This window comes from Telmatherina bonti, assembly GCF_933228915.1.
Source record: "Telmatherina bonti genome assembly, chromosome: 15".
In the NCBI taxonomy this organism is placed as follows: Eukaryota; Metazoa; Chordata; class Actinopteri; order Atheriniformes; family Telmatherinidae; genus Telmatherina; species Telmatherina bonti.
The window spans coordinates 19,080,735-19,102,101 of record NC_136613.1 but is presented as its reverse complement, the minus strand read 5'-3'; the positions used below and the strand labels follow the sequence as shown (position 1 = coordinate 19,102,101).

The 21,367-nt window shown below is 36.0% G+C and overlaps 1 protein-coding gene across 1 annotated transcript; it reads right to left on the bottom strand.

Annotated features, from left to right (window-relative positions):
- Positions 1 to 6,451: 6,451 nt before the first annotated feature.
- Positions 6,452 to 19,998, bottom strand: stk24a (serine/threonine kinase 24a). The gene is made up of 11 exons (XM_079254605.1): positions 19,866 to 19,998; positions 15,325 to 15,555; positions 13,298 to 13,354; positions 13,071 to 13,179; positions 12,433 to 12,590; positions 9,090 to 9,275; positions 8,835 to 8,980; positions 8,611 to 8,743; positions 8,454 to 8,522; positions 8,159 to 8,295; positions 6,452 to 6,552 (listed from the first exon to the last, which is right to left on the bottom strand). Exons 1-11 carry the CDS (start codon positions 19,905 to 19,907, stop codon positions 6,519 to 6,521), a joined length of 1,302 nt encoding a protein of 433 aa, XP_079110731.1. The 5' UTR covers positions 19,908 to 19,998; the 3' UTR covers positions 6,452 to 6,518.
- Positions 19,999 to 21,367: the final 1,369 nt, after the last annotated feature.

Sequence of the window (21,367 nt, the reverse complement as noted above, 5' to 3'; positions counted from 1 at the left end):
TCATTAACAGCTCTGAGCCTGCACCAGACCCCCTGATTCCAGCTGTGAGAAGGCCCAGTTCTGTCTCTTCCTTCCAAAGAGAAAAAAAAAAGTCTTGAAGTGTAAACCTGTAGCTCCACTAGAGACCACTGGGCTCTTCATTAACTGCAGCATTGTCACTAATAAGACACAGTTAATAGAAAAAGAGGGGGGGAAAAAAGAGAATTAAGTTTGATTGAAAGTGTCCATTTGAAAATAAGATAACACTGCTGTAACCACATAGCATGAGATTACTCGCTGCACCAGTTTGCTCTCCTGACAACCACGTAGAACAAAACTTACAGGGCTCGTAGGCACGTAACTGCTTGATTTCAGAGATGGCTGACAAATTCCTGTACTCATTGAATGTACTGTATTACTGTTTTTAAAGATAGGATGAGCTAATCTAGTCACCTTTTGTTATTGGTCCTTGTTTGATTTGTCTAAGGTATTTTTTGTATACAAAAGTTTACATTTTTATGTATATTTTTCTTGTGTACAAATTATGTAATATGTGTACAAACACTGTATGTAATATCTGTATATAGTGTGAGAAATTTGATCTTTTGGTTTTTGGATGTATAAATAAAAATTGCTGTGAGGTATTTGCTGATAGATTTTGTGGATCCAAGACAAAGCTTTTCCCTTTTTTTATGCACATGAAAATCAAAATGTACTCTTTAATTAGAGCCGTACAACTTTGTTTCACTTATTGTGGGATAGTACTACTGTAATTATAATTCTTTTTCTGGATTAATATGATTATACTTATGTCTTATATGGTGATCCTTTGGCAGTCATGATCCAAGAATATAAAGTCATGAAAAATGCAGTAATAAGTTAAGGATTTGCATCGGTAAGACCAAGCAACATTAGCAAACTAGGAAAACTATTTCCAAACAGACTTTTCATAAAATAATATGTATCAGCAAATTGAGTTTGCAGAGCTGTCATGGAGCTGTAGCATTAATCATGGATGAAAGAAGTTATTGAAAAAAGACAAATGAAGACAGCTTAGCAGCTCCAACTGCAAATGACTGTCATGTGATGTCGCCAAATGCAGCAAAGTAGAACTCTTGTTTCAAAGCTTTAAATTGAACTTGTGGCTTCATCACATGAACTTCAGCTTAAGTGAGGGAAAAAAAAAAAGCGGTTTCACAAATGCATGTAAATGTTTATATTTAACAAGGAGGACATGGATTGTGCATAAATAATTACATTGTATTTAATAGTAATTTGGATTCAATATCATGCTGTGTTACAATTTAAATAGAGACTCAAACATTTTAAACCCTAAATTAAATTAAACAAAAAGTCTGAAAAAACTAATAAAAAATCGTCATTAAAATAATCTAAACTTCAGATTTAGATGTGAGCACCGTGATCAGTGCAGAGAGTGGGTCCAAAAAGAGCATCGCAGAAACGACAAAGGTGACCAGGAGTTCTTCGCCGTGGCAGATTGCATGGGCCAATAGTTTAAAATCTACATCTTTAAATGGAAAAAAAAAAAAAAAAGGGAGAATGCGGAGAACTTATTCATGCAAGCGAGAAGACACACCTACTAAATAGTTATGTTTATTCCCTCAGGCAGAGCTGAAAAAAAAAACAAAACAGATGGGAAGAAATTTAAGAGTATGTAAATATGTTACCTTAGTATCCAAGCTCATTGTAGATGGACTGGGGCAAAATGGAGCTGTGTACAGACCAGTCAAAATTTGAAATTTCTTAAAAGAAATCATAGATGCTGGATTCTCTGGGCCTGAAACTCATCGGTGTACAATTCAAAAAGCAACATTTGTGCTAGAATGGGGGTGTATTACTGCAAATGGCATAGATAATACATTAATATAGTAATTACTTGAAGTACAGTTAATTATGAACCATAAATATAATCCTTTCAGACAGCATATGCCGTCACCAGACTATTTTTTTTTTTTATGGAAGGCCTTTCTTGATGCAAATATTAAAACAACATGACTGTTTTCAAATGGATTCTTTTAGAGCAGTGTTGTTACTAACTAAATATTTGGCATATTAGAAAAATTAAAACAGCAAAAAAAAGGTAGATGGAGTAGCATGAGTAGCTCATCAAACAACAGTTACTGGCCTTCTTGATTCTGAAACTCTTGCAAAGTAGCGATAAGTGATGCAACACACAGCAAGCTCACTAATGCCATTTCTTTGGAAATGTGCTACTTACATTGTGTTTTTCTTTCCCCTTTCAGAAATGGGGCTCTTCATTCTGCCTGAAAAACTGTGTTTTGTTCAGAAAAAAGGCTGTTCATGTTGCGAGTGAAAAAACCCTGTTTTGCTTCTAATGCATCAGATCTATGTACAGGTCAATGAACGTCAGGTTATTGATAATAAACAGTGCATTGCAGTTTCACGGCAGTGCTTAGAGAAAAATCATATTTAGTGCATTACAGCATTGTTTCTTTCTTTTTTTTTTTTTTTTTAACTTTTTCACAAGTAATTAATAAAAAAAAAAAAAAAAAAAATCTTAAAAATGATGAAAAAGCGAGGCGCGCATCACAAGTAAGCTGTATCTTCACTGTGCCAGAATGAATCATTATTGAAATGAAGTCGTATTTGTGCAAAGGAATAGTTGTTTTTGGGAAGAATTAATGAATTTCTTTCTTGTCCTTGAAAAACCAATAATTTGATATTTGAAATCCCATGGATATTATTAGCTATTAAACATAATCTAAATACATTACCAGTAAAAGAGCCCAACCAGCAGGAAGGTTGATATTTCCAATCCGAATCACAAAAAAAGTTATCAGGCAAAGCATTCTTCAACACGTATTGTTCTTTTTTTTTTTTATTTTATTTTATTTTTGTTCTCAATCATTTGACAGCTTCCAATAAATCCAACAGCACTGTCCTGAACTAGAAAACATGTATATACTGGACTAGAAACTGCCAGCAAAGTCACACAAACTGAAATGTACATTTTAAAATGATTGCTTTCCAGTGTTAACTGAAATTTGAACACATCACAGAACTGAACGTCACTCCCTCTATTACATAATACTGCTGTTTGGGGTTAGAAAAATAGTTTAATTGAATATATGCCAACTTATACCAAGAAAGGACTCCAAGCCATCACACTGCTTAATTGTCATACAACATGCTAAAGGGGAGAACATGTGCGCACACACATGCATGTACACATGTATACCAAAGAAAAAGGAAGAATTTATAAAAAAAAAAAAAAAAAAAAAAAAAAAAAGCACATAATATTACAGCCTGAAGTACCACTTTTTTTTAAAAACTCAAACACAGCTCTAAAAAGTGCAACACATACAAGGATAAACATCCGACCATGTAGAAGGTGCAAACTGTATTGTGTTAGGTCTTAGTTTGGGGGTGGGGAGCTTACATGGCACTTCTCACTCACGTGTGAAGCTGGAATGAACATGTGGATCATTTTTAGCAAAAAAAGAAAAAAAAAGTGCAGACCTCTTCTGTTGTTTCATGATGTGGTATTCTGGATTCTAACAACTTCTATGTATTCACTGCAGCAGCAAGCTGAACATGGCAGCTATCTATGCCAAATGAAATGTTGATTTTCAATGATAAAATTCTCCAAATTATGCGCAATACTTTGCCAGTTTGGGGGAACATTCAAAAATTTCTTTCTGTAAATCAAACACCACAGTGAGTTTAATTTAGCAGAGTGGGAACAGGTGAACAGCTGAGACTGGTGTCTAAAGTGAATTAAAGCACTGGGGGCAGGGTTGCAGACAACAAATTTGACAAGTTGTAGGTGGCATGACAACATCTGGAATCTATGTCATTATAAGACATCTGATGCACGAAGTGACTGATGCCATCAAAGCACGATACTATAAAATGTTCAGTAAGAGAGTTTGAAAAGTGATGATGAGGGTATTGTGCTCCTGTTAGACCCAGTTGTGCCGTTCATCCTGTTTCCAGCTTGTTCTCCTGCCAACTGTTGACTGAACAAAAGCTGACTCAAGCTGAATATCCAATTGCCCAATGTAGTAAGAACAAATCTGTAATATTAAACAATTAACACCAAAGCCCTGCTGTCTTTACAACACTCATTATATTCCATTTTAGTGACCCTGACAGAAAAAAAGCCAAGCTGGATTCAATTTTGATCATCATAATTTACAAATTATTCATTTATTTAATTTTTTATTTACAAGTTATATCCTAGGAATTAATTAGTCTTATTTTTTCCTCTTTTGGTCCTTTATTTACAAATTGGGCAAAATATTAGAAATAATTGTGCTTTATTGTGGACCAGTGCATTATCATCACTATGACATTGATGCTGAAGCATTAAAATGCATTAAACACCTACTATAAAACTAATTAGAATAAAAGAACCAAACAAACATAAAACCCTGCATCACAAGCATAGTAAAGGCAGACTTTAAGGGGAAATGTATTGTATTGCATTAGACAGCAGAAGGGAACTTGATAAAGTCGGCACTGATATCTTCCCTCCCCCGGTGAGAGCAGACAAGAGTATTTCCTAAAACCACAAGACTGTTTCTTTAACTTGCACTGTGTAATACTGTGTAAAGCCTCTGAGCAAAAAGGCTATCATCTGACCCCTAAGATTTATGAAAACACTCCACACCCCCACCAACTCTAACAATGACAGCAAAGTACAAAAGGTCCATTTGTTAATGTGCACTTTACCAAAACCAAAGAAATGCTTTTGATCTGTTTTCATGAGCCATCTTAGAAAAAAATGCATATGCATTTTTAAATTGGAAGAGTGCAAAACTGAGAAATCACAAAAAAAGAAGAAAAAAAAATCCAACATTTAAAGCTGATACCACTCACTCCATTCAAAACAAATACTATAAGGCTGATTTAACTCTGTTCAGGACTCAACATTCTTTCCATCCTGCAGAAGTATGCTACAACACATACTACCCAGACCAGGCAATAGGCTTTATACTGTTAATACTATCATGCACATTCCTTTTACAACTACAGTCATGAGTAGCAGCAGTGCAGATGTTTATCTGTTTGTTTATTTTAACACCTCTTGGCTTTCTGCTAAGATGTATCCAATAGCAGGATCATTTAATGTGTGAGAAGTCTACACGTGCATGCATTTACTGTGCGACCAGAAAACTTCTCGTACATCCAGATGGAAAGTTACAGCCAGGCAAATATTACACTGCATGACCAACCTCAGAGTTCATGTCGAGAGACTTCAAACTGACTTCTCTGTTCGTACTGTAGTACGGTGCATACCTGCAAAAATACTGCAAGTCTCATGCTACTGTTTTATGGCTACTTTATAGTCAAAGGCATTTATACTTGAAGTGCAATTAAAGCTGCAGGTACACTGAGGAGATGGTACCACTGCAGCTTCTAGGAAGACTAACAGTCTGCTGATGTATAAACTAAATGATGGCACTGCCCTATTAATGGAATGAATGGACGAAACCTCAGTTTATCTGATCATTCACACACACACACACACACACACACACACACACGCGCACACACTCAGCAAATAAATGACGTAGAGTCTAACAAACTTGCTCGACTCTATCCTTGTGGAATGAGGGTTGGAAACAGCATCCAGTGTTTAAACTGGTGAGGCTTCAATAAACCAGCCAATTCTTTTACATTCACCAACATTATCACCTACAAAGCAAAGAGTGTGAATCCAAAAAGTTAATAAAAAATGAACTAATATATTCTAAATCATTAGTGAAACATGAGAGGGCAGCCAGATTCATTCGCTAGATGAGTACTTAAAAAGTTTACAACTAGAGAGAGAAGAAAGAAATCAGAAGAACAAGCACAAAAGCAAGGCAATCTCATTTGTGGCCACTCTCATAATATTTACCTCACAACCATTATCTACAGATTGCATTTGGCCATTTGTACACAGTGGTTCCAAACACCCCATTATGTTTTCACAAATTTGTAGAAATTAGCTTATTTACAAGTCTGTACAACCACCCAGTAAAAGCTCATTCTATCTCCCAGAGGGCCCAATCCACTTAAAGCATGATACCTGAGTTTTCAATAGAATGCCTCAATTCACTCGTCACTCTTCACTCTTCACTACACTTTGCACAGAATATCTTATGCAGCTACACAAACACACAACAATGCACACAATATAATTAAGCAAAGTTTCTCTGACAGGATGCTGAGTGTAAACTTTTGTCAAAAAGCAACGTTTTCACCAAAAATTTGAGTCATTCCAGAAAGATCACTAACTCCACTCTGAAAATAAAACAACTGAGAAAAGAGATGCTAAGAACAGACATCACAGAGCAGGTGGCAGCTGGATCAGTGGCCATGGTCCTGCATAGGACCCTCTTGTGCTGTGCTAGCATGTTAACACACAGTAACTAGGCCAGGATTTGCTTCAGGCAAATGAGTGATGTAGACCTTCCTGGGAGACTTCATCTCAGCTGTGGAGGTCAGAGGAAAAAATCTGACTGCTGCCACCAGGGTGAAAAATAGGACAGAGCCAGATGTAGCTCGTCTCACTGAGCAGTGGCCGCCTGCGGCACAGAAAACCTGCAAAGCATCAGACAAAACTGTTAATATTTACACGCTTCAGGACAAAACCAGTCAATGACAAGTTCACTGAACATTGACTGCAGTGATTTTATTTTTCAGGTTCTGTTAGTTTTATCACCATTATAGGAGCTTAGCTGTGATTTTTAGCTCAACCAAAGATATTATGTTGCTGGTTCAATTTATTTTTCTGTTAAGCAGAATCACTCAAAATCAGGGATGTTCGATATTGGCTTTTTTTTTTTTTTTTTTTACCAATATCTGATTTACCAGTTTTGCCCAACTCTTCATTTCTGATACCAATAACAACTGATACTGATCTTTTTGGAGCTAGTTGTGTCAAACAGACAGAAATACCTGGAAAACTACACCTGACATCTCTTGTACTTTGTAATTATAAGTTATAGGAGACTTAGCTGAAGAGTTTGATATATAATATGTGCATGTTGTGTGAAAGTTATGTCATTAAAAAAGTAAACACCGATATAGATCCTTTCTGATATTGCATTTTAATGTAAATATTGGCCGGTAATATAGCAATGCCAATGATATCGGATATGTCTGCTTAAAACGTTATAATAGTTTTATTTAGTAAGCTTGTACCACAGTATGGGCAACTCTTGTAGCTCAATGACATTACCATACTTATTATCAACACTGTAACGTGTCCCATGGTTTGGTACTTGTTTTATGAAACCCACACTGTCATGCTTCAGTGAAGAAAATTTCTTATCATTGCTGTCAGTGGGAATAAACTGTTCTCCAAAAGGCAAATGTTTAAAGACAAATCCTTTCTCCATCTCTGAAGCCAAATTTATCTAGTTCATTGTCTTTTTCTAAAACTTTAAAAGAGAAAAAGAGAGAAGAAGTAACATGCAAAAGTCTGGACATAACATGAAATTTGAGCTCTCGAGGGAAGGCTAATTCCCAGAATTTAAAATCTTTATAAATACTCTGAGAGAAAAAAAAACAACAATAAAAAAAAACAATCAAACAAACTCTGAATGCTGAAACCTGTCAAAACAAGCAGTCACAGGCTCTACATATCAGTAGCCACTCATTTTAGATTGATCGGGTTTTGGACTTGTCTAAAAGTCAGCTGTTGAGAATATACATAAAAAGATAAGAAAAGAAATCCATTATCTTTATGATTTTGCCTTTTGAAATTAACATAACCCTTAATAAGCTTAGCTATATTGATCACAGTTGGATAGTCGGATCTGGTAATGGCATTCCAGAAAAAGTAGGCATACAGCCATCACTGCTCACAACAATGAAAATATTGCACCATGAACCCATTAATGACGCTGTTTTCCCTTTTTTTACACAAGAGATGTTACAAAGTAAGGAAATGTATGACTGGTGCATCTTATCAAATGCTCTCTCTCTCTTTTAAAAGGACAGAGACAAAATGGGGGAGGGTTAAGACTTCTGTTTTATCTAAAGATTGTACTTGCCTATATCATAGACTGTAATACATCTCCCGATGAGTCAATGCTGAACTGAATGCAAACAGATTTAGATGATAACTGACCACACACATCCTGCTCGACAATCAAGAGGAAAAAACTTGACAAAAAATATGAAGAATTTAAACACTACTTACCTCTGAAGTCTCTGCACTAGTTCAGCCACAAGAGAGTCACAGATCCCTGGGTGTGTATCTTCTGCCAGGAAAATGGCCTCCTTCAGCTTCTCAGCAGCTTCTGGCTTGCCATTGCTTGTCTCACTCTTTTCTTTCAACTGCAACAACAGGTTTGTCATCACTTGTCTTTTACGAACCACTTCGACACCGATTTAATTCAGGCTGGTCGATGAATTACCTACACGTTTATTTCTATAGTTTCTGATCCAACATTTAATCATAGATAAATATCTAGACATTTTCTGTGATGCCATACCTCTAAAAACACTGGAGAGAATATCATCGATAAACTTTGCGACAAAGGCCTCTTTGGACTCTCCTCCAACTAGGAATTTAAAAGAAGACTTTTTAGTTTTTAGCAAGTTACAAATGATCTTTTTATAGTTTATCATCTATATTTTATCCTGTATTACCTCTTTCCTCTCTAACTCAGCAGGCTGTGCTTCTCCATTCTGAACCTTCTTCAGGTCCTTCTCCTTGATGGTGTTGAAGATCCAGTCATCATTAGCAGCGTTGTCACCTCCAGATGCCTGACCGTCCGGCTCCCTGCAATAAAACACCAGCGTGCTCAGTGCTGCTTAACTTGGCTTCACCTACACCAACCACTAAACTAGATGATGTACAGACAAAAACCTACTCATCGGATTCATCAGAGCTCGATTCATCCCGTGATTGCTCCGACTTCCACCTCTTGTATCTGTCAATCAGCTCTGTCAAATAAGTGGTCTTTTTGGCATGCCTTACTATATATTTATGTTTTAACAGCTCTTTGGCAGTTGGCCTCTGCAGGAAACACACAACACAAAAAACACAAAAGAAGAACTTTTTATCGATGCCCATTTCAGTAAAAACAACTCGTGCCACCAAAAAAAAAAAAAGACTTTAAACTTACAAAAGTAGGCTCCTTATTTAAACAGGCTTCAACAAATTCTTTAAGTGGTTTACTGTAGTTTCCTTCCAGTGTTGGTGGATTGTTTTTTGGGATGAGGAATAACACTTTCATAGGATGAAGATCAGAGTGTGGTGGCTCTCCTTTAGCCAGTTCTATTGCTGTTATTCCCAACGACCAGATGTCTGCCTATTGAAACAAACACATTTGGGAGAAAACATATTCTTAACAAAATAAGCACAATTTCAACCACTCTCCACTAAACCATTGACAAGATGCTGTGTGAAATGCCATTTAAATGGGCTGACTGTGTGTATTAAAGGAAAGTCTGCAAACAGGAGACAGGGTGACACAGCAACTATGTTGACAAGCCACAATGGCTCATGGTGAGGTTATTCTAAAAATATTTTCTGGGCCATTTCGTCTAGAAAAAAAACGTTCTTAAATAATACCTAAAGGTTCCTGCCAAAAAAAGAAAACAAGTAATGCTGTACTGAAAAGAAGGACAAATAGGCAGTTTAAATAATGACTAAATCCATAATTTTATCATGCCAGTTGTAAAAGCAATAGTTTACTTTTATTCATATTTTCCATTCACTCCAGATAAAATAGTAACTCATTGTATTTAGTTAATATTAGCAGCTTAGTATGAAGATAAAACAATTTTCTGCTCATTCAAATAATCTGCTGCAGTGCTGTGAAAACATTTTTGCCCCTTTCCTCATTTTTTACTATTTTGCAAATTTGTCACACTTAAATGTGTGAGATCATCACACACATTTTAATAAAAGACAAACATAACTGGAGTAAATAAAATTTGCAGTTTTTATATGGTGATTTGATTTATTAAGAAAAGAAAAAGCTCTCCAAGTCTTTACTCCATAAACCTAATAACTGGTTGTGCCACCTGCAGCAACAACCAAGCATTTGCAATAACTGGCAGTGGGTCTTTCACATCGCTGTGGAGGAATTTTGGCCCACTGGTCTCCACAGAATTGTTTTAACTCAGCCACATTGGGGGAGTTTTTGAGCTTGAACTGTCTGTTTAAGGTCACACCACAGCATTTTAATTGAATTCAAGTCTGGACTTTGACTTTGCCACTTCAAAACCTAATCTTTTTTAAGTTATTCAGAGATGGATTTTCTAGTGTGTTTCAGGTAGGGATGCACCGATCCACTTTATGGGAGTTCTGATCTGATACCGATATCTGAAATTTGAATATTTGTCGATACTGATATTTGCTGGTAACAAATCTGTTTATGTGAACATTATTGTGACTATGGTTATTATTGCTGTCATAACGGTGTAAGATTTCATTAGGTTGTAATAAATTACCCATCCTTTCTGAAGTTACCTCACCAATACAAACATTATATTATCGAGCTAACAATTTCAACAAGTTTTATTTTGATTTGGCACATTTTACCTAAATACAACTATAGATGTGTAGTTTTGAAACAAAGATCTAGCTTTTGGTGCAGTGTTCCTCATTGCGCAGCTCTCTGACTCTTGAGTTGCGGCTCATGAGGCAGCCACCGGCTTTCTGAAAATGCCATCTAAACAAGTCATAATGATTCTCAACGGTGCAGTTCTCTCCACAAACAAGAGCTGCAGGTTGCTTGCAAAAACTTTGCTGTCCTAACGGCCTTATCTGACCCTGTCAGAGTTGCCAGTTTTGGCTGATTTCAGCTGCACCGAACTCCGCCAAAGAGCTGCTCCGTCGATAGCTCCGTATATATACTGAAAAAGAAACACCCACATTCCGGAGGCATTATTGTATGTTCACCATATACTGTCACATAAGAATGCTGTTACTCCGTGCAATAGTTAGGAGAACGATTCCTTGCTGAAAAGCTGAATGTTACTGATTTGGCAATGTAGCAGGATACAGAGCAGGATACGTAGCGTGGGGACGCTTTTTTTGGGGGGTGGCGACTCTCCTCTTGTCTTAGTATATTGAGTTGAATTGTATAGTTGAAATGTACAAGCATCCTGCTGAATTAACAGTGAGGATCACTGTTTTAGTGTAACAAAAAATGTCACATTTTTAAATTCAAGGCATTTTTAAAAAAAAAAAACATGTCTGAAGCAAACAGATCTGCGCTAGCTTGACTAGTGTGGTATTGGTATTGAGCCGATACAGATATAGGTACCGGTATATCCCCAGTTTCAGGTCTCTGTCCTGCTGCATAACCCAAGTACACTTGAGCTTAAGGTTACAAACTGATGGCCGGACATAGTTTTTCAAGATTTCTTGGTAGACAGGGAAATTTGGGTCCAGCTTAAAAAGCAGCCGCAGACCATTATACTACCACTACCATGTCTGACTGTTGGTATGATGTTATTTTAAATCAAATGCTGTTTTATTTTTATACCAGATGTAACAGGAGACAAAAAGTTCAACATTTGTCTTGTCAGTTCAAAGAATATTTTTTAAATGTCTTGATAATCATCAAGATTTTTCTTGGCAAATTTGAGACAAACCTTTGTGTCCTGTTTGGTCAGTAATGGTTTTTGCTACTATGGATGCCGTTTTTGCCCAGTCTCTTTCTTATTGTTGAATCACGAACACCGACCTTAATTGAGGCAAGTGAGGCCTGCACTTCTTAAGATGTTCTCATTTCTTTATTGACTCCTGGATGAATTCTCATTCTGCTCTTAAATACTCCTAGAAAGGTTTGCCCGTGTTCCCAGTTTTCTCCATATTACTTTGATTAGATAGATTAGATATTACTTTCTCCATGTTACTTAGGCTTTGTAACCCTTTCCTGACTGATAAATTTCAATCCTTTTTTTGGGATTGTGATGCGTCAGCCTGCTTCACTTTCTCACACAGGTTCTATCAAGTGAAAGTAATTGGCCTGTATGTGTGTGTGTGTGTGTGTCATCAGTAAAATTGAACTCAGCTTCCAAAAAATGTGGTTAATCACAGTTAACCCATAACTTGACAAGTGGGGTTGTATTTCACACAGGGTCAGGTATGTTTGGAAAGCTTTTTTCCTTAAATAAAATCACCGTTTAAAAACAGCAGGTTGCATTTACTTGAGTTATGCAAAATAATAAATCAAGAAGGGGGCAACTGCTTTTTCACAGCACTGCACATGGTTAACTTTCACACAAACCTTAAGAAAAATCTGTTATACTTTGCTTCCACACATATAAACATACATAAATACATTAAACTTCTTTGAACTTGTGATTTGCAATGATTCCAGAGGATTTTGTCAACTTCATCTCAGTGATATGCCAGTCATCTTCAAACTGACCTAATAAAAAAAACTTACTGTAGTTTGACACTAAACCATGACTGTGATAAAAGGACAGGTCGTGATTATGAGAACTGACCTTTGAATCATAAGCAGATTGCTTTATGACTTCAGGTGCCATCCAGAAAGGTGTTCCAACAAAAGTGTTCCTTTTTATCTGTGTATCTGTCAACTGGCCAGCCACACCAAAGTCTGCAAGCTTCACATCGCCTTGTTCTGACAGCAGCACGTTGGCAGCTAAAGGAAAAAGGAACTGACATGCATCATACAACTTTCTTGAAAACAGTCTATAATTTATGACTGTTCAGAACTGATTGATGTGATGTGACTCTTTCCAACTTCTATGAGTAACCGTGTTTCTCATTGATTTTTCCCAATATTTCATCTAGACAAAAAAAAAACCAAAACACATTTCTCTGATTATAAAGCATTTATTGGAGTTCGAAGAGCTTTTTAAGAGGGATCTGCATCACAGACACCAAGGATAGGAAAAGTGGCTGGAATGGTCTGATATTTCTTTGGATCTGATTTCACAACTCTGAAAATCAATCCAGCACAAGGAAGTTGAGGAATAAGTGGACACCTCCTGGTGCACACTGATGCAAAAAAAAACATTACAGCCTCACTACAATTTCATCAGGATGAAATAATGGTGTCCACATGACACTATTTATTGCTGAAACGAAGTGGGTAGACAATGGTGTTTACCATATTTACCTTTGATATCCCTGTGAATTTTCTTTTCAGAATGCAGATACTCGAGTCCCTTTAGGATTTCTCTCAGGATTGTGGCAATCTGTGTTTCATCGAGGGGCCCTGGTTCCAACTACAGGAGTAAATAAATCCATGACTCTGGGGTGCCAGTTTACACAAATATCACCATGTACTGCAAGCTATTTTGTAGCAAGAATGTTCTTGTGTGATCATTTATTTCAATAACTTACCAAATCAAGAGCCGATCCTCCACCCAAATATTCCATAATAATCCATAATTTTGTACCCTAAAACAAGTAATTAGGACAGTGTTGAGAGATGCTGTGGCTACCGAAGAGAGCAGAAATTAATAGTACAATGTATATAATGTAAAATTAATAGTATACTGTCATTATCACAATTTCAAAACAAAAAGAACATAATCAGAAATACATTCTGATTTGAAGAAAAGTCAAACAAAAGCATATCGTCACAGCCCTAGTATTCAGTCCTAATTAATACAGCTGTGATTAGGAAAATATACTGAAATATTTACTTAACACTGTGCAGCTCTTCTTTGCACACTTTTAAAGAACACTACAAATTAAAGTAGTTGTGTTTTATTGACTATTTTAAAAAAAATCTTTTTATTAAGATGTCTAATCAGTGACCTTGCAAGATATTACATACAATCTTTATTTTACAGTGCTGGTAGTGGATAAGGTTACTTTCAAGACCTGTTTCTTAAAAACAATGTATGCCTCCTAAAGTGTCTTTTGTGCTATTAAAAGTGTTATCAAAACCGGGTTAAAAATTGACTTGACAACTCTACCACAGACTATTAGTAGTCACATCTTCTATCATTCAGCTTTCCATTAATTCAATTCAATTCAACTTTATTTATATAGCGTCAAATCACGGCAATGCCATCTCAAAACGCTTTACAGCCAGAGAAGAAAATATAATGAAAGCCAATTCATAATAGCCTATATAAGGAAACCAACAGATTGAGTTGGGTCCAACTCAATCTATTATCATCTATTGTGAGACGAAGGTAAAAATGAAAGATTATAAGCCTTTAACAGGAGTTGATGTATGTCTGAAAGCAGTGTGACAGCTGTCTCGCCAATCACAGATAAATGATTTGTGTAGTAGACCATGGTTGTTACATGTTAGGCACTTTAACTTAATCAACTTCAAATCAATAATAGAACAACACTGGCTGAAGCCGTCAGGCTCATCGGCTAATTGTGAGGTTTTCAAATAGTGGCAGCCGCAACACACAACTGAAGACTGTAGTAAAGAACACAACCAATCCGTGTCTGTACACAGTAGAATAAAGACAAATGAAAATACAGTCAGCTAACAGGAAGCAGCCAGCAACTGTGTCTGGGGATATACAGACATTTTTTTTTATTTGGTTTATTTGGTTTAATTTATTTTTAAAAACACAAATGGGGTACAAATGGGGTATGATTTGTAGGCCACAGTAGTAGTGTCTGCAAACACATAAATGAATGAACCTAAAATGTTTTCTGTGTAGATATTGTATATCTTAATCACACCCTTTTATTGTGGTTTATATAACACACATAAAAAACAAGCACTAATTCCAAAATACAGAAAAAGCCTTGATTCTTTATAGCAGCTACTATAGTGGCATACTTAACGAAAGACGCAATTGTCTTTTCTTGTCTCAAGCATCACTACAATTACTTTAAGAGGTACTAAAAGCATAATCACATTACATCACCTGTGTTGCAGTTACTGAAGATATTGTGGTTGGAAACAAAGTTGCCAATCAATATAACCCCTGACTTTTCCCCTTTTTCTGTGTTAAACCACAGTTTTAGTTGTAAAATGAAACAGTGAGGGCATGTGATTTGCAGTGCAAACTCTCCGCTTCAATCATTTTTAGGAAAGTTAAAATTAACATCCCCTCGTCTACCATAAACATAACATAGCTGTGGTAATGCTTCTGCCGTAACTAAAGAGCACAGACTACATCCATTTGTGTTAACACTTGTGAAAATGCACTGTTAAAGAGTTCAAAAGCTCAGCCTTACTACAAGACCAGTGTATGGGTTGGTATGCCATGTTTTCTGCATTGAACTGTACCATATATCACAGGCAATACTTTTTCCGTTACCCATTTGAATTATTTATTGGCCTACATTGTCCATTCTTATTTGCAGGAAGACATTTTTAGCATATCCATTATGCCAAACATGGACAATTACAAGTTCACTAAATGAGTCTTTCTGAAACTGAAGCTTACCTTGAGATAGGATCCAAAGTACTTGGTGATAAATGGACTGTCACACTGGCTTAGAACAGTGATTTCCTGTTGAATGTCTTCTATTTCATCCTCAGCCTCCTCCAGATCAATTATTTTGATGGCCACAACTTTTTGAGTCCGATTGTCAATGCCCTTGAAGACTTCTCCAAAAGAACCTTTCCCTATCCTCTCAAGTTTGGTGAAAAGCTCCTCTGGATCAGCTTTGAAATTCTGAGAGATGGAGAAAAATGTAGAGTGAAAAAAGGCGAAGACACATGAAAACAAGCTGAAGTCTGATAAACAATACCACAAAAAAAATATTTTATGTGTGCACTATTATGCTTGATTAAAATTTCTTAAAAACAGACCAGCTGTTTATTTATGATTTTGTATCAAAACTTCCTGAAACTATGCAACTGATGTCAACAATGTAGTATTTTAATTTACATCTAATATATATATATATTTTTTTATTGTTCCTTGCTAATTTTTTTAAACTCCCACCAAGTTTACTTAACTATGATATGGTAGAATAAAAATCCTTACATTTGATAATCCAATTATAGAATACCTAATAATCCCCCCTCCCAATTAGCTGTAAAATAATTAAAACTAAATGTTATAACCAAACTACCTGTAAGCTCTACTTGACATAAATGATTTTTAGCATGTTATTAGGATACTAAAAATGGACAAAGTATGGAATGACAGCAAAATAAGTAGTAGAAGAAAAAGTCTATAACAAACAAATGTGTTTCTTACAATTTTTCTGTTGTTAAAAAAGACACTTGCAGTACAGAACATTTAACAGAAATTAGGATGCCTGTGCTTTCTCATTAATGGCAAGTTTAATTTCCTTACACTGAGCTTACTATTTTGCAGTTTTGTTCCTACACAACTGCAATAAACTGATCATCAGATCAATATGTCCGAAAGCTGCTATTAAAATATAACAGTCTGCGTCCTGTGTCTTTATTTTTACTGAGCGCACACAAAACATTAATTAAAAACCAACTTAATTTCGGACAACATAAACTTAAAAGATCTGGAAATAAAAAAGTGTTGTGATCTGTAGTAATATATCTCCAGAAAAGTTGTGAGTCTTCAGTGACTTCAAGTGAAAGGTTTTATATTATAGCATAACAGAAATATATCTTAACTTTTAGTCTCTAAAATGGATCAAGCTAAAAAAAAGATACATTGTTCACTTTCCACAATACAACATATTTTTCGTCATTAAATCCTTCCTACTTGTCTAACTTTTTCTGTATTTGTGCAGTGACCCTTTATAATTTGACAAAAGTTCCTGTAATGAAACTTTAAAAACCATTTCAGATGCTGCAATACGTTTGTTCTACTTTGCGAGCACAGTAATCAACCAATTAAACGATCATATCCATCCACAGAATTGGTGGTTAAATGTTCCCCACATCTTGTCTTAAGGAAAAAATGGGGTATTTTTTTAGTTGATATCAGCTGAGTGATCAGCTTTGTGTTGCTACTCTTTTTGTTTCTCCATCACAAACAATGTGGTTTGTTAGCTAAACTTTTTCCTGCTCAAGTACAGTACTTAAAACCAAGATAAAGGCTGTCACAAGTACTGACTTTACTAAGAACTTGATGAGAACACCTCGATCAACTGCTGAGGATTTAATAACACTAGTTACTGTCCAGCTCCAGTCATGCAGGTTTTAGATGTGTCCCTGCTCCGACGGACTTGATTCAAATTCTCAACAGCTTTTGCTCAAGTGCTGCCACAGCATATGAGCCCATTAAACTGATTCAAGTATGGTGCAGCTTGAAACATTTAGAACCTGCAGGACAGCAGCCCTCAAAAACCAACTTTAGACAATCCTGACCTAAACCCCTTTCTGTTCATTCATCAGTTTGTAACAAGTCCACAAACATTCCCGTATCTTTCACATCAGCCTGGTCTTGACTTTGACATGCATAATTTTTTTTTTTTTAATCCTTTCAGGTTGAATTTCTGTTTCAAAGTAAAGCAACATCATTGTAAGACATCACAACAAAGACAAGTTTTTTTAATGACCCACACACCAAAAGCTGAAGGGAAAATTATGGATAATATAAATTATTGACACAGCTAAACAGACTTTTTTCCTCTTGGTTTGCCAGGAAGGGAATAAGATGACTGATTTAATACTGCAAAATATTTAAAATATCTTTATATCTTATTGTCGCTATAAACTTGCATACAGTGTCAAGTGTGTTTGTAGCAGCTTTGTTTAAAAAAACAAAAAGAAAAGACTCTAAACAATTAAGCTAGATGACACACTACCTAACTCTAGGACAATAATCCATCTCACACAGTGTAAAGCTTTGCAGGTCCCCAAGAGAATAGTTTCCCGTAAAAGTGCTAATGTATGGCGTTTAAATCAACATGGAAGGCGAGATGAACAGCTGCGCTTTGAAAAACTGTCAGAGAAGTGGGTGCTGAATTTGATAGTGAAGGGGCTTTACAACAAAGACGAAAAGACAGAGCACTGCAGAACAAAGCTGGGTAGAAACAACACAACCAAAATACTGTCATAACACTGGTGTGGTCAGTCATCCAGGTGAAATTTATAACGTTGAGGCTGACCTTTGTAAAAACAATTGGAAAAACAACAGGAGCACAGCAACCACAGGCTACACATGATGGGAATGTACTTGCCATATTCACAGTCAGCAGGTTTACTGCACCCAACTAAAGCTGCCTTATATTCGCTCCAAAAGCCAGTGTTTGAAGCTCTCCCATCTGCACCACACAACTGCGTTGTCTTGTGTCATCCACACACACTAAAGCACCACACCCTGAAGGGGTGATGGATCATTGCCAGCCCTACTACTGCTAACAAGCTACACTCTGAATGGAAGCCTAGGGGCATATCTGCCATTATCCCTGTAACCTTTATATTTTATGTATGTGAACAAGCTAATGATTCACTCAAAGCTTAGAGAATGAATCAACTGAGCATAATCATGTATATCTTGGGTCTTACCACTCCAGGAAGTGGTCAGTCCGAGGTACAAAGATCAACATACTGTATCATCAATAGCTAGTTCAAATGACAGTACTAAACTGACTATTGATAAAAAAAAAAAAAAAAATTACGTGTTAAAAACCTTTAATTTAGAATTAATAAAAAGTAAACAAAACATAAAAATTCACCAGTACGTCTTTGTGCTTTGTGTGTCAGTATAACATTTTAAGATGTGAAGATGTGTGTCGAAGCTTTGGAAAGTTGTGATGCCATTTTTTGTTTTCTGAGAATTTGTTGACTAGTAGAGTGGCAAAATTTGTTAATAAATAATAATAATAACAAATAACACCACAGGTTTGTATGCATAAACAACTTAAAGGATAAACTACCTAAAAATAAAAGTAATCAGCAGAGCTCACATTAATGAAGCTTTTGTTGAGAATTGTAAAATAGGTATTTATATTTTGCAATTTTGTTGCGATTTCTTAGATGTATTCCATAATTTATTCAAAATTATTAAAAGCAACTCTGATACATTTAGCTTCCCTAGTTTGCTCTTCTTGCGCAATTAGCTTTACACCAAGAGAGGCGTGGCGTTTGGCTTTGGGCTAAACCCATCATGTTGATGTCAATTATTAACTGGAATGCAGTCTGTCAAATTGAAGCCATTCAGCACCTCAACATAAATGGTTTGGACCACTTAAGTATAGCATAAGTATTAAAGTGTGAGAATGATGGTAATGGCTCTTTAGTTCATCCAGCCTGCATTAATGAGTGGATGGACATGAGAGGTCAGTTAAGATAACGGCATTCAGGCCACAAGAAGTAATTGTTAGAGGTCAGGTTATCAGATTTATTCATCTTAAAATCAGGTGGTTGTATTCCTTTACAAAACCAATAAATGGCACAATCTGATGGCCCAACAACATTACTAATGTCAAATTAAGCACCACCAACTTAGAGATAATATACACATAGGGAAATATTGAATTTAGACCAATATCTTTGATTAAGGTGTTGTCGTAGATTAAACGATGTTTAAACTACAGATTAGAAATAGAAAATCTATCCATCTGTCTACTTTGTAAAACGACAACCAGTTGGTCTAACACAACAGGATTGTTCACACATTAACTATTTAGAAATTAAAGTTAAAAATACTGTTATAGTTGGTCTTACTAGGATCCTACTTGACGAGCATGAAATAAATAATACAATATAACTAGTTAACCGGATAACAAAATGATAACATTTATGGTAGCCTTCGTTCTGAGTAACTGCTTCACTGGACTTTGACAAACAGCTGTATTTATCAGTGTAAACCAAAGGCGATTTTGTCAAGATGTGAAACTGATAAAAATACCTCTGGAGATAAAGTTGTTATGGGGATATCGTACGTTTCAAGACAAAAGTAGAAATTCTGAGAAAGAGGAAAATAACGAGGCTTCTAATTGATAATGACCAGCCTCTTGCAGTGATATCAACAATAATAAAATGAAATAAATCAACAAACAATACTATACAAACAAACCAATAAAACAGATATGTTATATTTACTTGAATTCCCGGCAGTCCAGTCTGGATAGGAGAATGAGCCATAGCGTCAAATAAGCAAAGATGACGCCTTTCCTCGTCGCTACAGCTTTCCTTATCAGAGAAGTAGCAATACTTCCCTGACGGATCCCAGTCCGAATGCAACCACACTGTTTAGGGTATCGAAATGAAACGCCAGTTATTTATAATAAATAAAGAAATCCTCTCGACTTGTCGGCTTCTACTTGGATCTGCTTGCCTGTGTTTTCCCCACTCGCCTTCCGCAGTTGACGATGGCTAACGCTAGCCAATCCAGCCGCTAGTTAGCGAACAATTAGCTGAATAACTTATACCGACTGTTGTCCGTCAGTTGCCTGGTGATAAAACAGCGGTCTGGTTGGAAAACGCTGCGAATGGTATATCGACACACAATGTAGTGCTGTTATGTCGCTTGTTGTTTTATTCTCTCATCACTTTTCTCTGCCTCCAGGCGCCATCTTGGTTAATGTCATTTTCATTTTCCAGTCGACCAATCAGAGTGATGAAGAAAGGACGACGAGCACGTCGTCATTCGTAAACCAAAGAAACGTCACCAGTGGAAGGAGTTCACGCAGACAGGTTGCAAGCCTAAATGGCTTTAGCTGGATTACCAACTGAGCAGTGATTTGCTTAAGAACTGTACTAATTTGAAGTATAGCAACTTTATTTAAGAAATAAAAATAAATGAAAAACAGTAGTTTTAAACCCTGCTCACCCCACAAACGTGGCATCTTTTAAAAGAGGAACTAAGGCTTTCCAAAGCTCTTTTTGTCTGCCTGTATCTCTGTGGTATGAACTTTATCCAATGTTTTAGGCATGTTTCACAAAGCCAGAATGTGCAGCAGTTACATAAAATTATTTGATATCCTATTGATATTTTCTTAATAATGATTATTATTTTGACTGGCTGTCCAGGGTGTCCCCTGTGTCCTGTCTAGTAGCAGCTGGAATAGGGTCAAGCACCTGGAAAACCTGTGGTGAAGTAAATGGATATTGAAAACTGATCAATGGATTTTCATTATTGTAATTGTCCAGAAATTAGAACCATTAATTAATTAATTAATTAATTATTTTTTAGAATGATTCTCAGATTTTGAATATGACCATTCTCTTTTTTGCTATTATGTTTGAAATAACTCAGTGTCTTAAAAAGTATAAGACCAAAACAAATAAATAGTTACAACGGACAGAAGGTTAAAAAACATTTCTGCCTCAACAGTTGCTGTAACATAAACACAGTGATCATATGAGTATTGAATAGATGATCGTTTTACACCTAGTTGTGACATTTGTAAGGTGCTTTTACTTTGCTGTAAGAGAAAGACATGAATACTACCTTCACGCCTGCAAACAATTTCTAGCAAAAAGAAAAAAAAATCAACAAAAAAAGTGAGAAACACACAAGTTAATTTATCATTTTACCACTTTGAACATTACATACATATAAACAAATACAACCAGTAAAGATAGATATACAGCTACATAAA

What these genes read in the sequence shown, in the direction of transcription:
- stk24a (XM_079254605.1), bottom strand. Translation starts at nt 19,907, where the DNA reads ATGGCTCATTCTCCTATCCAGACTGGACTGCCGGGAATTCAA. An exon ending in GAGGATCGGCTCTTGATTTG is followed by an intron (nt 13,180 to 13,297) that starts GTAAGTTATTGA and finishes TTACTCCTGTAG; the next exon opens with TTGGAACCAGGGCCCCTCGA. An exon ending in AATCTGCTTATGATTCAAAG is followed by an intron (nt 9,276 to 12,432) that starts GTCAGTTCTCAT and finishes TTGTTTCAATAG; the next exon opens with GCAGACATCTGGTCGTTGGG.